This window comes from Stegostoma tigrinum, chromosome 2 (genome assembly GCF_030684315.1).
Source record: "Stegostoma tigrinum isolate sSteTig4 chromosome 2, sSteTig4.hap1, whole genome shotgun sequence".
In the NCBI taxonomy this organism is placed as follows: Eukaryota; Metazoa; Chordata; class Chondrichthyes; order Orectolobiformes; family Stegostomatidae; genus Stegostoma; species Stegostoma tigrinum.
Genome location: NC_081355.1, coordinates 102,143,759 through 102,158,038, shown reverse-complemented (window position 1 = coordinate 102,158,038; position 14,280 = coordinate 102,143,759). Strand labels below are relative to the sequence as shown.

Sequence of the window (14,280 nt, the reverse complement as noted above, 5' to 3'; positions counted from 1 at the left end):
TTGTGAGATGTCCTTTATTAGTGTGGCTAAAATTAGTGACCCACTGTAACCAATTCTTTTGGACAATAATCATAGTAGAGTTAAGAAATTCTGAAAATGTCAGTAAAGCCCTCAGTTAAAGTCTCTTTGCATTTCTTCTGTAGGCATCTGATGTTTCGCGTGTGCGAGGATCCTCGCTGCTTGCTAGACCCACCAACACTCTGGTGGCAGCAATTCGCAGTCAGCACCATCAAGATGTTGTTCCAGTGGGTAAGGGGATAAGTATTTTTAACGAAAAGAAAGTTATTGCGAATGCTGAAAATCTGAAATAAAAAGAGAAAGTATTGGAGAAACTCAGCAGACCTGGCAGCAGGAGAGAGAAGTGGAGTTAGTTTTTGAGTCCAATATGACACTTCTTCAGAACGGGTCATAGAGAAGGAGAGTCATATTGGGCTTGAAACATTAACTCTGTTTCTTTCTCTAATTTTGTTTACCTCCTTTCTAGGTGCTAATGACTTTTTAAGAAATACAGTTACTCCCTAAAGCGTGTTACAGAAGATTATTCTGACTTTAAAACAGCTTTCCCAATATATCAGCAGCCAAGCATCACCGTGGGTCCTCACCTTATTTTCTGAGTTCCACAGTATCACCTGCAATGTCTATTTTATTCTTTTATTAAGGGAAAAAAGTATTGATTATAGTTTTTTTAAAAAAGAAAATGAGGATAGAACCAGCATTGAAAAATAAACCAGTCTGGGAGAGGGGCAGAAATGTCTAACTAGACTTTGCACTACAACAATAGTTATGTTGGCCCCTGCATTTCCTCTGTTTTTTTGATACATGAAAACATCTTAAGCATAACCTTCAATTGAACAAAAATAATGTTCAGGGGAAGCTAGTAGTCACCAGCTTTAATACACACCCTGTACAGACTAGTTAATGTCAATCAGTGTAGTAGCAGGTCCGATTTTAGGGGCCAGCAATTGACAAGATGAAGAATTGTAACAGTATTTCTGCTCCTGGTGGCTCTCAAGTGAATGCTATGAACTGCAGGTGAAAGCATAAGCAGGCCAGGCTGGAGCACTCCTCCCCCAGTGACAAATTGACTGTCAATGCTCAGTGTTGAGGCACACAAATGAGTGCAACAGTCTGTACAGTATTGGGCACTATCAAGAGGAAGGAATTCTTTCCAGGAAGTGTTTTTTTGAAGGAAAAAAAATACAAGTAGATGTAGAAATAAATTGATGTTGAGAAAAGATTAAAGATATTCCTTTGTCATTACATTTTCCTCAATTACAGCGTACAATGACAAGATTGTAGCTTTTCTCCGTCAGTCGAACATATTTGAAATGCTTCAAGAGCGGCAGCCGAGCCTGGGCAGGAATCACACACTCAGGTAAATAAGCCCATCTCAACAGTGAAGATCCCTTCTGGTAATTTATTTCACTCCGTAGGGCTGACAGAACAAGTATACGCTAATGTCTTACCATCTTGTAAATGGCAGAAAGTGCACCATCAGATTACTGTTCACTGAACTTGCTTCAAGAGAGGGAGAAGCTAATGGTAGTTTGATGCTATTCTCAATTATAGTATTTAAAGTAACAGCATTATAGTGGCTGCAAAACACAATGACGTCAGATTTTATCTGAAGTGCTGTTTGGTTCAGATTAGGAAGTTTTAAAACACTGAACCAAAATGAACTAAAAACATTTCAGAACCAAATTACCAGTGGAAAAATTGAAGACAGACCAAATGCTCTGAAATAAAGGAATGCTTTTAAAAAGAGGGCATCATCTAAGCTGGGAAAGGATAATTTATCTAGTATTCCGGGGGCAGAAAGAAAGTCTGTTTCCATGACTTTTTTTTCTGCAAGTGCTGCTGTTTTAATGCACTGCCTGGTAATCTCCAGCAACACTGTTGCACTGATTATCTCCAGACTCTTAGCAAACACTGCCTGAATCCACATCCACATGTTGTATTCATTTTATAGAGCAGTCTCGAGAGGGAGATTATATCTGTTCCTGCCGTCACATTCCTGCCATTGTTTTTATTTTGAAATGTATAAAAGTCCCAGAAGTCTGCAGCTCCAAATTAATTTGTAGCTACATTTTGTGGCTACTTATCGCTGGCTGAGACCTATTGACTGAAGAATAAACACAGCACATTTCTGCACCACGACACAGGGTTGTCAAATGTGATTAAAGGAATTCCTGGATGTTTCATCACATGTTTTAGCCATTCATCAGTCAGCACAGCCATATAGCTGATTTATGATGCAAAGTGATACGAAGAACACAGATTCAGTTCCTGTACCGACTATGTTACCGTGGTGTCCCCGCTTCTCAACCTCTCCCCTCACCAGAAGCATAGTAATGTTCAGGTTAAATAACCAACAGTTGTCTCTCTCTAATGACAGAGCAGCCCCATGGTCCTCTGGGGCTATGGTGACTTTAACTTTTAACTTGTGATGTGCTGCCTTCCTACGCTAATAAGAAAGCAAAATATGAATGAATGAAACTGGAGAAGAATTGACCTTTCAGCTTCTCAAACCTGCTCCACTATTCGATGAGACCATGACTGCTTCATTTGTGTTTCAAATTCCACATTCTCATCCACCCCGATAACTGTACCATGGTACCACAGTGAGTTTGCTCTTCCATCCTGAAGCCCCTGCTGTCACCCAAGCAGCCTGGAAAAACCTCAGACCTTGCTGGACAGTTACACAAACTGGCAAACCTGTCCTCTGGGTCCCTTTACCCACCTCAGTTACAGTCACATCCCCCGTCTCTGTCTGGAAGCTAAATCAATCGCCTCTGTCCTAAATGACATGCCTGCCTCCTGATACAAAGAATCTAGGTAACATTGTCCCTCCCTGATTTGTTGCAGAGTTAGTAGTTCAGCCTCCGGCCCGTAAGTTCTTGAATTGAAGCTGTTTGAACTTCTAACACTCACTGCAGACAAGTCCACTCTGAATCACAATGGTATCCAGAAGCTCCCACATGCTACAGCCTTGACATTTTACGACTCCAGCCAGCATTAGGGAGTGTTAATTAATTACTTAATTATATTATTCTCTATTTGTCAAGTTTTTATTGATATTTAATATATTTATACCTATTTTATTAATGTTATCACCAACTTGTTCATTCTGTTTAAATTTGTCAATAGAGACTCAGCAAACAGCTATTTCCTTTCTCTGTAGTTGAGTGAGAACCAACTCCAATCAGCTCCAATGTATCTAGCTGTATCTCTGAGTACTTGACTTGGAGTTCTCTCCTCACATCTCCTCTAAGTGATGCTGACTGTCTATTCTGGGAGTCTCAGCTCCCGTGCCCCTTTGGATGATGCTGATCACTTGTCAAAGGATGCTCACCTCCCAATACCTCTCATTACTCAAATGGATGATGTTTGATAGTCAGACAAACAGCTCTTTTTTTTGAGCTGTTGAGGTCAAAATATTGAAGACCTTCAAGAAAGATGGAGATAGTTTTCTTTAGACTAAAGGAATCAAAGGGTATGAGGATAAAGTGGAACAAGGTATTGAGTTGGATGATGTCATGATTGTATTAAATGATGAAGAAGGCTTGAAGGGTTGAGTGGCCTACCCCTGCTCCTATATTCTATGTATCTATGAGCCATGAGGATCAACCTACCTTCAATACATTTAAGTTGGAGAAATTAACCCTATGTTTAGGTTTTATGTCATAACTCACACAATGGCTCAGTGAGTTAACGTACCACTAACTGTGGTACTAAATTATACAGACTAGAAAGAGATTCAGTCCAAGATTGTGATAGAGGCTTTAACTGGTGTAACTAGAAAGAACTCAAGCCCAAAACCTGGGCTTTGGTATTCGAAGGACCTTGATCTGACCCATTGAATATTCTGAGTAAATCTTTTTACTTTTATATATATATTTACACAAATACTTAGATCACAAGAAAAAATATATAAAATTTGGGCAATATGTAGATGGTAGATGGAAAACATGAGCAATTTTCTGATTTTATGTATGCCTGAGTTTCTGAAATATGCCATCGCATTTCCAGTTCCTGGTCCTTGCCAGCAGCTTTTTGCTGGTGTATTCTGGAGTTATTTGGTGAAGACGTGTTATCTTTTACTGGGTCAGAAATGTTGAATACTAATCAGTGGGAAATATACCTAAAAGGCCCAGGTCAAATTTGCTTTATTCATTACCTGTTATTAAGTAGTAAATTAAAATGGGTTTCTTCACAATTTCTCTATTCCCCTATTACTTTATTTCAGGGAGAAAATCCATTACATTCGGACAGAAGGAACACTTGGTCTGGAGAAGTTATCATGCGATGCAGATTTAGTTATTTTGTTGAGGTAAAACATTTTTTTGAATCTATTAATTTCCCTGAATTTATTTATTTCACTTGGTTATGATTTTATAGGGAACTGACACCAGTATATGAATATATCATGTACAGGTATTAGCTGTTAAAATGGACATGATGTAAATGAGTAAGCTATGTTTTCAGTGCATAGGTGATCATACAAAGCAGTCGTTATATCTTGCTTTACTTAATCTCAAATTACACCTGAAAAAGGAGAAAAGAAAATGATAAACCAATCAATGATATTCCACATTGCCAGTTAATTTAACATTTACTGTTCATCATGCAGGATCTCATGGGCCGTTAGTGTAAAACAAATGCATTTCTCTTGTTGGGTCATCCCCACTTTACTGATCTAACGAGACATTACTACATTTACCTCATTCTTCTTTCTCTCTGTATCTCAAGAAATAGGATACCTAACTTCTTTGCCATTTCAGTACTCACCAGTCTTCTTATAAAGGCAGTCCCTCAAAATCAAGGATGGCTCTGTCTTCCACTCTGGTACTGTGGGTGCTGAGTAGATTGAACAGCCCTATGGATCAACACACCATGTCACTGATGGGGCATAAGTTGTTTGAAGAGCTCGGTAGATCAGAAGCTCGGCTTATCACACACTTCATTTAGCCTTCACCTTGGTCTTTTGGAGATGCTCCAGATGGCTGGCACCATTACACATACTTCTTCTCCACTTTAGAGAGCCTTGGGCAAAAGATTCCTACCAGTCAGTAGGGATATTGCATTCTTGTCAAAGACACTTTGAGAACAACCTCAAAACGTTTTCTCTGGTAACTACTTGCCATGATGGGGCTTGGAGCAGAGAGCTTGTTTTACTGATAGGGTCAGTAACCTGAACCAATTACCTTTCCCCAAGATGTAACCTCAACCAACATCTTCACAGCTGGGTCTCCAATGGTACGATTTCAAGTGGGTTGCTAACTGCTAGTCTAAAGCATGTGTCTGAATCTTACGATTTCTTTGATTAAATGCGACTTACATTGGGTTTGGAAGATTTATTCGCATCGTGAGGCTGAATGAGTTTTCTCACCATATCTTACCGAACTCCTTGCATAATTTGGCATTCCAGCCTCAGAGTGAACATCACTTCCAACTTCCACCACATTTACTACATGCTGTTTGTGGAGCAACTCACCAGTTACTGGAGATCCCAGAGTTGACAGATATTCTTTATATCAGCACCATACTTAAAAGGCTGTTGTGCACTTGGAGAAGAACTGTCAGCCCAGAGCTGTCTTGGACAGTTCCTAATATCTGCCTGCTGATTGAGGTGGTGCACAGACAGAACTTTCTTTTCTCCCAGGAGCAGAAGTCAAGGTGATAGCACCAGACCATACCAGCCTGATTCAAGGCTGCCAGTCTGACAGAAGCGGTCTCAGCCATGTGGAGATATGCCCAACATGGTGGGAAGACAGGCAATGCCTTTCTACAATTTGCCAACAAAGGTACCATTTTTGTCTGGTATTTCACACTCTGCTGCTGCACCTATCCTACACCAAAGCTCATGCTCTACCACTCTCACTACTGCACTCAAAATCTTCCCCATTCACCTCGACCCAACCCAATCCATGACACCACTAATATTGCATACAATCTTTGCTGCCACTCCCTTGGTACATCTGCACACTAATATTAATAGCTGTACCACCCACTTTCATCTCCCATAATACCTGCCTCTCTCTTTCTTCAAGAGCAAACAGTCCACAATAGGACATAAAAGCCAAAACAGGCGGTATACTGGACACCATTCAGCACCTGAACTCTTATGTGGAGAGGATCCTGTCTCTGACCAGCCTGAGCAGTGCCTGGACTGATGTTGGAGGCTGTGTTTGACTTACGGTGGCCCCTGTGAAAAGGCTAACCCCTTGACTGAACTGAAGTCTGCTGACAATCTCTTTCCTCTGTGCCTGCACTAAATGGCACAGTAAGACAGTAGCAATTGGAGCCTGGTAGCTCTGTTTGAGGGGACAAGTGCAAAAAGGCAAGGCAATGCAAGGCAGGCAAGCTGAGCATAAGGGAGGTTCTGAGTGAGTGAGCACTATGACAGTGAGTCAAGAGCCCAGAGCCATAACCTGGTCCAGCCCATAAACTGGGTGCATGTCCCTATGCACAAAGAGTCCTTGCTGCTGACTGCAATGATCATTGTTGGTGCAGCATTGACCAGTAAAAATACCACTGTAGTGGACCAGAGGTGTGCCATGATGCATCCTCGAAGTTGGCGCATGTTGGGTGCCAGCATCCTTTGACATGGCCTATTTGTACATAGTGCCACAGGAACACATCTGAGATGTTGCTGCCCAGTATGCAACATGGAGATCTGTCAGAGAAGGCAGCGAAAGGAGCCTATCAAGAATGCACTCTGGCTTCCATGACAATTTTCCCCATTGGCTACTTTGTATGGAAAATTTGGCAAGATCACGCCCTGTAGCAAGTTGGATGGTTAACAATACATTTAACAAGCAATAGTGAGAGCCAATTGGGAACCACTGCTGCCTTGCGATAATCTTGCCATGCTCATGAAAAAAGTGAATTAGCTGAGATAAGATGACCTTGATATCAAGATAGGCCTCACCAAACATCTCACCTAATTCCAACACACATTTTGCCTTAGCCCACATTGCTCACTCGGGACCTGATGAGATTCCAGCCAAGATTACAAATTGCTATTGCCTCTGCACATTCTGGGAACCAGGACGAATAATTGGCTAATTAACATATTAGCATCCTTTTTACATGCCAATGGCTGTGCAGGGAATTATAAACATGTGTGAACTCACCAGATTTTACGTCAGAAATTAGCACATTACTTTTCTAGAGGTTCCTGCAGTAGATCACCATTAAAATGTAAAACCTGGCAGTAAACTATCTTCTGTGATAATGGGAACTGCAGATGCTGGAGAATCCAAGATAACAAAGTGTGAAGCTGGATGAACACAGCAGGCCAAGATGCTGCTTGGCCTGCTGTGTTCATCCAGCTTCACACTTTGTTATCTAGTAAACTATCTTCTCTTCTGTTACCACACGTATGCACCATCTCAGCTAAGTAAGTAATGAATATTAATTGTGAAACTACAATGATTACAAAGTGGCAGTCTAGGGAAAGTTCTATCAGTCTTTCAAATTTGCATCAGTCTTTTTCTCCGTAGGAACTGTTCTCCTGCTGAATTTCCATTGCTATTTTTGGGAACTTGTGCGCAAATTGGTGATCTATTTTCTACAATACAGCAACAAGTACATTTCAAAGAAATCTTCATTGGTTATATTGTGTCTTAACGAAGGTGCTACATTACTGCAAAGTTTTCTCTCCTTCTAAAGTTTTAACCATTCCATTTTTCAAACAACTTCTTAAAAAAATCTGTTGAGCTCTGAAAGGCTTTCTCGTCAAAACAAAGGATTGAATGGAAATTGACAATAAAACACAAGATGATTCCTGTTTCTGTTAGTAGGAGTATGTTGGGCTGAGTGGCAACTCCCCTCTCTGAAGCACCACTCTAAATCAGTGAGTTCCTATCATATTATAGATCCCTGAAGTGGGTGCCAACTGTAATGAAACAGTGTTGATGGGTACAAGAACTGCACTACCTTCTACCAAACCTGGAGAGAGAAAATGCTTGAAACACAGACACAAATTGCTGGAAAAGCTCAGCAGGTCTGCCAGCATCTGTGGAGAGAAAAACTGAATTCATGTTTTAGATCCAGTGAGCCTTCTGAAGAAGATTTTGCAGACCTGTTGAGTTTTTTCCAACAATTTCAGCTTGCATCTCTGATTTCCAGCATCACAGCTCTTTTTTTTTCTCGTTTAAAGAAAACTTTTGCATCTGTAGAACACCGTCTCTCTTCAATGCTGTCTGTGACTTTTTAAATTAATTTCAACAAACCTATTAGTAGGCCAGTTTGTTTTTTAAGGGTGAAAGGAATCAGAAGCTGGAGTGCTTGGTGCTGACTGGGCACCCCTGCCACAGCTGGAAAGGTACAGTTACTGTAGATAACTTTGGGGGAATTTTAGAGGTCCATCAGCTTTGGGTAGGATCCTGTCAGCTTTAGTTAAATTGCCATGTTCACATCAGAATGAAGCCATGGCAAGTTTAACGAACAGGCCTCATTAGCTAAGCACAGGCTGGCTGCCTGCCTGTTCTAGTAACCAATGAGTAGGAAGCAGCTGCCAAAATTTGCACAGCCCTTCGTTTTGTTAACAAGTAGGTTTTCTGAGACTGTCTATAAGGTCACTGCCGATCTGTATCTTGCTGATTCATAAATACCAAATGCTTATTTGATCTCATGAGAACTTGCTCTTTTTCACTCCATTTGTTAAATGTGTTACCCAAGGTTAGCATCTGATAGACTCTATTGAAGGATGTTAAATACTGAGTCGTTGAAGATGTTGGGTTTTGACTGGTTTATGAAACTTGGGTGGTTAGGGTCAGTCGGCACTGTGGGGTCTGTGGTATGTAATCCCCACTAATGACATTTTAGTTAAATTCCCTAAGTTTCCTTTGAAATCCTGGCACCTCAGAAAGTAGGTCAGAACTGAATGAATGCTGAGTTGAGCAGGTGAGAAGGCCTACGTCAATTTTTTGGAATTGTAAAAAAAAATTGTTCATGGGATGTGAGCTTTGCCGGTTAGGCCACTATTTATTTCACATTCACAATTGTCCAGAGGGCTGTTAAGAGCCAACCCCATTTGCTGTGAGTCTGGAGTCACATGTTGTCCAGACCCGGTAATGATAGCATAGTTCCCTTCCTAAAGGTCTAAATGAAGCAACTGAGTATTTTTTTTAATGACAATCGAGAATGGCTCCAGGATTATCAATAGGATAGCTGTTTACCCCAGAATTTTTTTTTCAATTGAAATAGGACTCAAACCAATGTTCTCAGAATATGAGCCTGGGGCTCTGAATTTCTGGTCTAATGATGCTACCGCTACATCACTATTTCCCCCAACCCAGTTCGATACATGGTTGTTTGGCTCTCTAGCTCTTAATCATTCCTATCTTTTGTGTCCAATCCTCTCTTCTTTTTCTATGCACTCATGCAACTTCCCATATTCTGCTCACCCCTTTCACAAACCCTCATCTACTTCTTGCCTCTTCAATATTCAATGCGTCTTCCAAATCTCTATGTCTGCCCATTGTCCTCCAAACCCCTATGAGACCGATATATGCCAATGCATCTTCAATATCTCATGCCCCATTATCCAGTATGTACAGAATTCATGTGGCAAAGAAAATGGAGAAGTCATCTTTGAAATGCTTGTGAAATTAAAAAAAACAAACTCAAAACCATTGAACCATCCTTTAAAATACTCTCTTCTCTCAAGTGAAACTAATCTACCAACATAATCAAACCGGCATTCACAAATCTGACTAGTTTTAATTATATGTATATAATTCTACTACTTGTTCATAAAACTGTCAACAAAGCAAAGGGCAAAGTCCCATCTACATGTGTAAACAATGCCTGCCAGGATAAATACTTTAATAGCATTTGGAACTTGGCTAATATTTATAATGAGATTCCATTGCTCAAATGAATAAACAAAGCCAATAGACCTCAATTGAATATTCTTTGAAGTTGCCTAACCTGGGGTTCACCCACATGATTCTTTTTGTTGAGACCCTACTAGATAAAGTTGCAGTTATAAACATCTGACTTCTTTTTATTTCAGTACCGCTACAGATCCTGAGCTTTAAAACAATGGAAAGATCACACAATGTACAACTGACCAATTTAAATCAGATTCTCAGTTCGGTTACATGTATATGAGTACTTTATCCACTTAACAAAGCACCTGAATGTTTCTGAACATCTGCACAAGGCTTTTAATAACTAAGAGTAACTTTTATAGACTGACCTTTGCAATCAGTCACGGAATTAAAACATTTAACTAATCAAACAACATTCATTTTTCATATTTAGAGTCAACAAGAGATAGTAAACATACTTGCCACAAAGGGTCCAATTTCCATAGTGTGCTTGCCATCAAGTGACAAACTGTTGTACCTGGTATCAGTCTCACAACCTTCAGGTTATACTTCATTGGAAATTCAATTGTCAGGGAAAATTTCATTTGAGGCCAACTTTTAAATAGTCATCCTGGTGTCAAGTAACAATCTAAGCATCAAGTCACAACATGTGTGTTTCTTACGAGGGGGAGAAGAGGCATCAATTGTAAATTAGCCATTAATTACAAACTTGCAGGCTTCCAAGTGTTCAGTTTAGGCCTCCCAGTGTGAGATTTCTCAGCGTGAGGAGACGAAAATCTGATCCAATGATCTTTTTTGATTTGATCTGGTTTATTATTGTCACATGTACTGAGATTTAGTGAAAGGTATTGTTTTGCGTGCTAACCAGACAAATCTTACCTCATATAAGTACATCATAATGATAGAAAAGAATGCAGAATATTCTGCAGAATATAGTGTTACAGCTACAGAGAAGGTGCAGAAAAAGGTCAACTTTAATACATGAGAGGGCTAGGCATAACAGCAAGAAAGAAGCTGTTCCTGAATCTGTTGATAGATGTTTTCAAACGTTTATAGCTTCTGCCCAATGAAGCAGGATGGAAGAGAGTATCAACAGGCTGAGAGGGGTCTTTGATTATGTTGAATGTCTTCCCAAGGCAGTGGGGAGTGTAGACGGAGTCAGTGGAAGGAAGGTTGGTTTTTGTGATGGACTGGGCTGCATCACAACTCTCTGTAATTTCTTGTGGCCTTGGGAAAAGCAGTTGCCATACCAAGTTGTGATGCATGTGGACAGGATGCCTTCTATGGTGCATCTGTAAAAATTGGTAAGAGTCATTGTGGACTTGCTGAATTTCCTTACCTCCTAACGACATAAAGGTGGTTGTGTGCTTTCTTGACTGTAGTGTTGACAAGGATGGACCAGGACAGATTATTGGTGATATTTACTCCCAGGAACTTGAAGATCTCAACCTCCTTCACCTCAGCACCATTTATACAGACAGGGGTGTGTCCTCCACACTGCTTCCTGAAGTTGATGACCAGCTCCTTCGTTTTGCTGACATTGAGGGAGAGGCTTTTCTCTTTAAACCATGGCACTATCTCTTTCCTATATTCTGTCTTGTCATTGTTTGAGATCCGACCCACTACAGTGGTGCCATCAGCAACTTTGTAAATGGAGTTAGAGCTGAATTTAGCCACACAGTTGTGAGTCTATAAGTAGTACAATAGGGGGCTGAGTAAGCAGCCATGTGCGGCACTTGTTTTGAGGATTATTGTTGAGGAGGTGTTGTCACCTACCCTTACTGATTGTGGTCCAGAGGTCAGGTAATCAAGATCCAGTTACAGTTGGCAGAAGGGGTTCATGGAGGGGGGAGGTGGTGTGGGGGGTGCGGGGTGTAGGTGGGGGTGTGTGTGGTGTTGGGTGAGGTCCAAGTCCTAAATCTCAGTATTGGTGTTTGGAGGCTTGGTGTTTGGAGACTTAAACTAAACAACAATGATTTGCATTTATGTTGCCCTTTTCGTGTATATGTATTGCAAGGTGCTTCACAGGGTGAGTAAGAAAGCAAATTTTGACACAAAGCTCCACAAAGAAAATTGAAACATGGCCATAAGCTCAATCAAAGAGATTTAAAGAAGGATAGAGAAATGAAAAGTGGAGAGGTTGTAAAAGGAAAGGTATGGCCACCCATGGTAGAGTGATGCAAATTAAGAATATGAGAAAGGTCAGAATTATCACAGGATTTATTAATTTAAATATTATTTCCTGTTTCCTACACTAAAACAATAACAATATTAAAAAAGCAAAGATTTGATTCCAAAGAACTTTGTGACATCCTGAGGACATAACAAGAACTACATAAAATGAGATAGTAGGGACTGCAGATGCTGGAGAATCTACGATAACAAGGTGTAGAGCTGGATGAACACAGCAAGCTAAGCAGCATCAGAGGAGCAGGAAGCCTGATGTTTCAGGCCTAGACTCTCCTTCAGAAAAAAAAAGATTTCTGAAGAAGGGTCCAGACCTGAAACGTCGCTTTCCTGCTCCTCTGATGCTGCTTAGCTTGCTGTGTTCATCCGGCTCTACATCTTGTTATCTCTACATAAAAACAAATGTGTTTTATGGAGCAACATGAAGATAGGAAATATTTAGACAGAGAAATGGTTTTGCATGATATAAAATGGTGACACTAATCAAGAGTGATGGAACCCAAATTATTGTTTGTGCTTTCCTCAAGATGTTGCTTCCTGATTGAATTGATCAGAGGAAAGTCTAGAAGTTACATCAATGGTCTTATTGACATTGTATAATTTTGAAATTATTTTATATGTTGCATAATAACATCAGGATCTAGGTTTATAGCTAAATCTTTTGGGAGAGTACACCTAAAGTGAAATGATTTGTAATGAACAAATCTGGGAAAACAATGGATTCATTTTGAGGAATATAAACAATAATGTATCAAGGACAATACTCTCCTCCCTAAAGCACACAATTGAACAATGAACAAAGATTAATTAGATAATGGTGTCTATTCATTAGTTAATTATAAGTTTTAAATGTATTGTACTGTAATTAGCCTTAGAAGTAAAATTACGTTATGATGTGTAATATCACATATTGATGTTCCACGTTATCTTGTTGGGGTGCTTAAAATATAATTATGACTACATCATATATTGAAAAGAAAAAATTTGCAAGGCTATGGGAAAAAGCAGGGAAGTGGGACTAATTGGGTCGTCCTTTCATGGAGGCTGCGCAGGCATAATAAACCGAAAGGCCTCCTTATGTTCTTTATAATTCTATAATTTTATGGTGCATGACTAATTATCTTTTGTGAATATGTCTTTCAGTTCTCACACTGAAATCATTTACAAAGCACATTTAGTCAATGCAGAGTTAACCATCTTTCACTTGTAGTCATTATCGCCTTAACTATGATGATGTCAGTTTTCTTGGCACCATTGCTCTGTTCAGTTCATTTTTTCAGAGCAGAATGTGGGCCAAAGGAATCTGGATACTATTCAAAGGAAGTTACTATGGCTCAGTCTATTTCACAGACAAACTGAAAATGGTCACGCTGCAATTATTTAACATTGTTCCACACTGCTGTCAATCTACATAAGAAGGTGTAGAAACCAATTGCAATGTGACTGAATCCTGGAAACTATATTTATAATGAATGTGATCTTGATAATTCAGTTTTACTAAGGTCTGATCTCAAATTGTCCCATGATGTGAGCAGTTCTGGAACTGAATAAAATAACTGTCGACAGCGGATTCTTGGATAGTACCCATAAGAAAATTTTAGATTGTACAATTATTATCATTGCACTGGATGCAACAGCTTCCTAATGGCTGCCTTTAGTTAACCTTACAAATGACCAGGGACTCAAATGTAGCAATATCCATTCACCCCTGAATCAAGACTGAAATCCAGCTTAAGATGATACATTTTGCTCACCACAAGCTGTTAATCTCCTACATGAAATAACTTTATGATAGAGCAAAACAGCTATAACAATTTAATGGCAATCAACACTATAGTTTCAGGCTGATTTTCAGAGAGTACATAAATGATAAAAAAACATTCAGTGAGATGATAAGCTCCCATGATATTGATGCTGAAGCTCTGGTGTTACAGGGAAGGTTTAACTGCATCCCAGCACCAAGTCCAACCTTATCTGGAACTACTCAATTACTGGGTACGAATAAAGGAGATAATGTGAATGAGCGAGTTTTGAGAAGATTTGTAGCTCAGGTTGAGGTTCTGGATGTGAGTTTGGTCGCTGAGTTGGAAGGTTAGTTTTCAGACGTTTCGTCACCATTCCAGGTAACATCATCAGTGAGCCTCTGACGAAGCTTCGTCGGAGGCTCACTGATGATGTTACCTAGAATGGTGATGAAACGTCTGAAAACTAACCTTCCAGCTCAGTGAGCAAACTCACATCCATAATATGA

At 39.9% G+C, this 14,280-nt stretch overlaps 1 protein-coding gene across 7 annotated transcripts in view; it reads left to right on the top strand.

The window, feature by feature from the left end:
* The window catches only part of LOC125465351 (E3 ubiquitin-protein ligase HECW1-like), a 430,630-nt gene that overhangs the window by 290,447 nt on the left and 125,903 nt on the right, over positions 1 to 14,280 (top strand). For all 7 annotated transcript variants that reach the window (XM_059638143.1, XM_059638132.1, XM_059638131.1 and 4 more), the window contains 3 exons: positions 144 to 249; positions 1,279 to 1,375; positions 4,247 to 4,330. In XM_059638143.1, the coding sequence (XP_059494126.1) occupies positions 144 to 249; positions 1,279 to 1,375; positions 4,247 to 4,330 (287 nt within the window). The remainder of the gene's footprint in view (positions 1 to 143; positions 250 to 1,278; positions 1,376 to 4,246; positions 4,331 to 14,280) is intronic.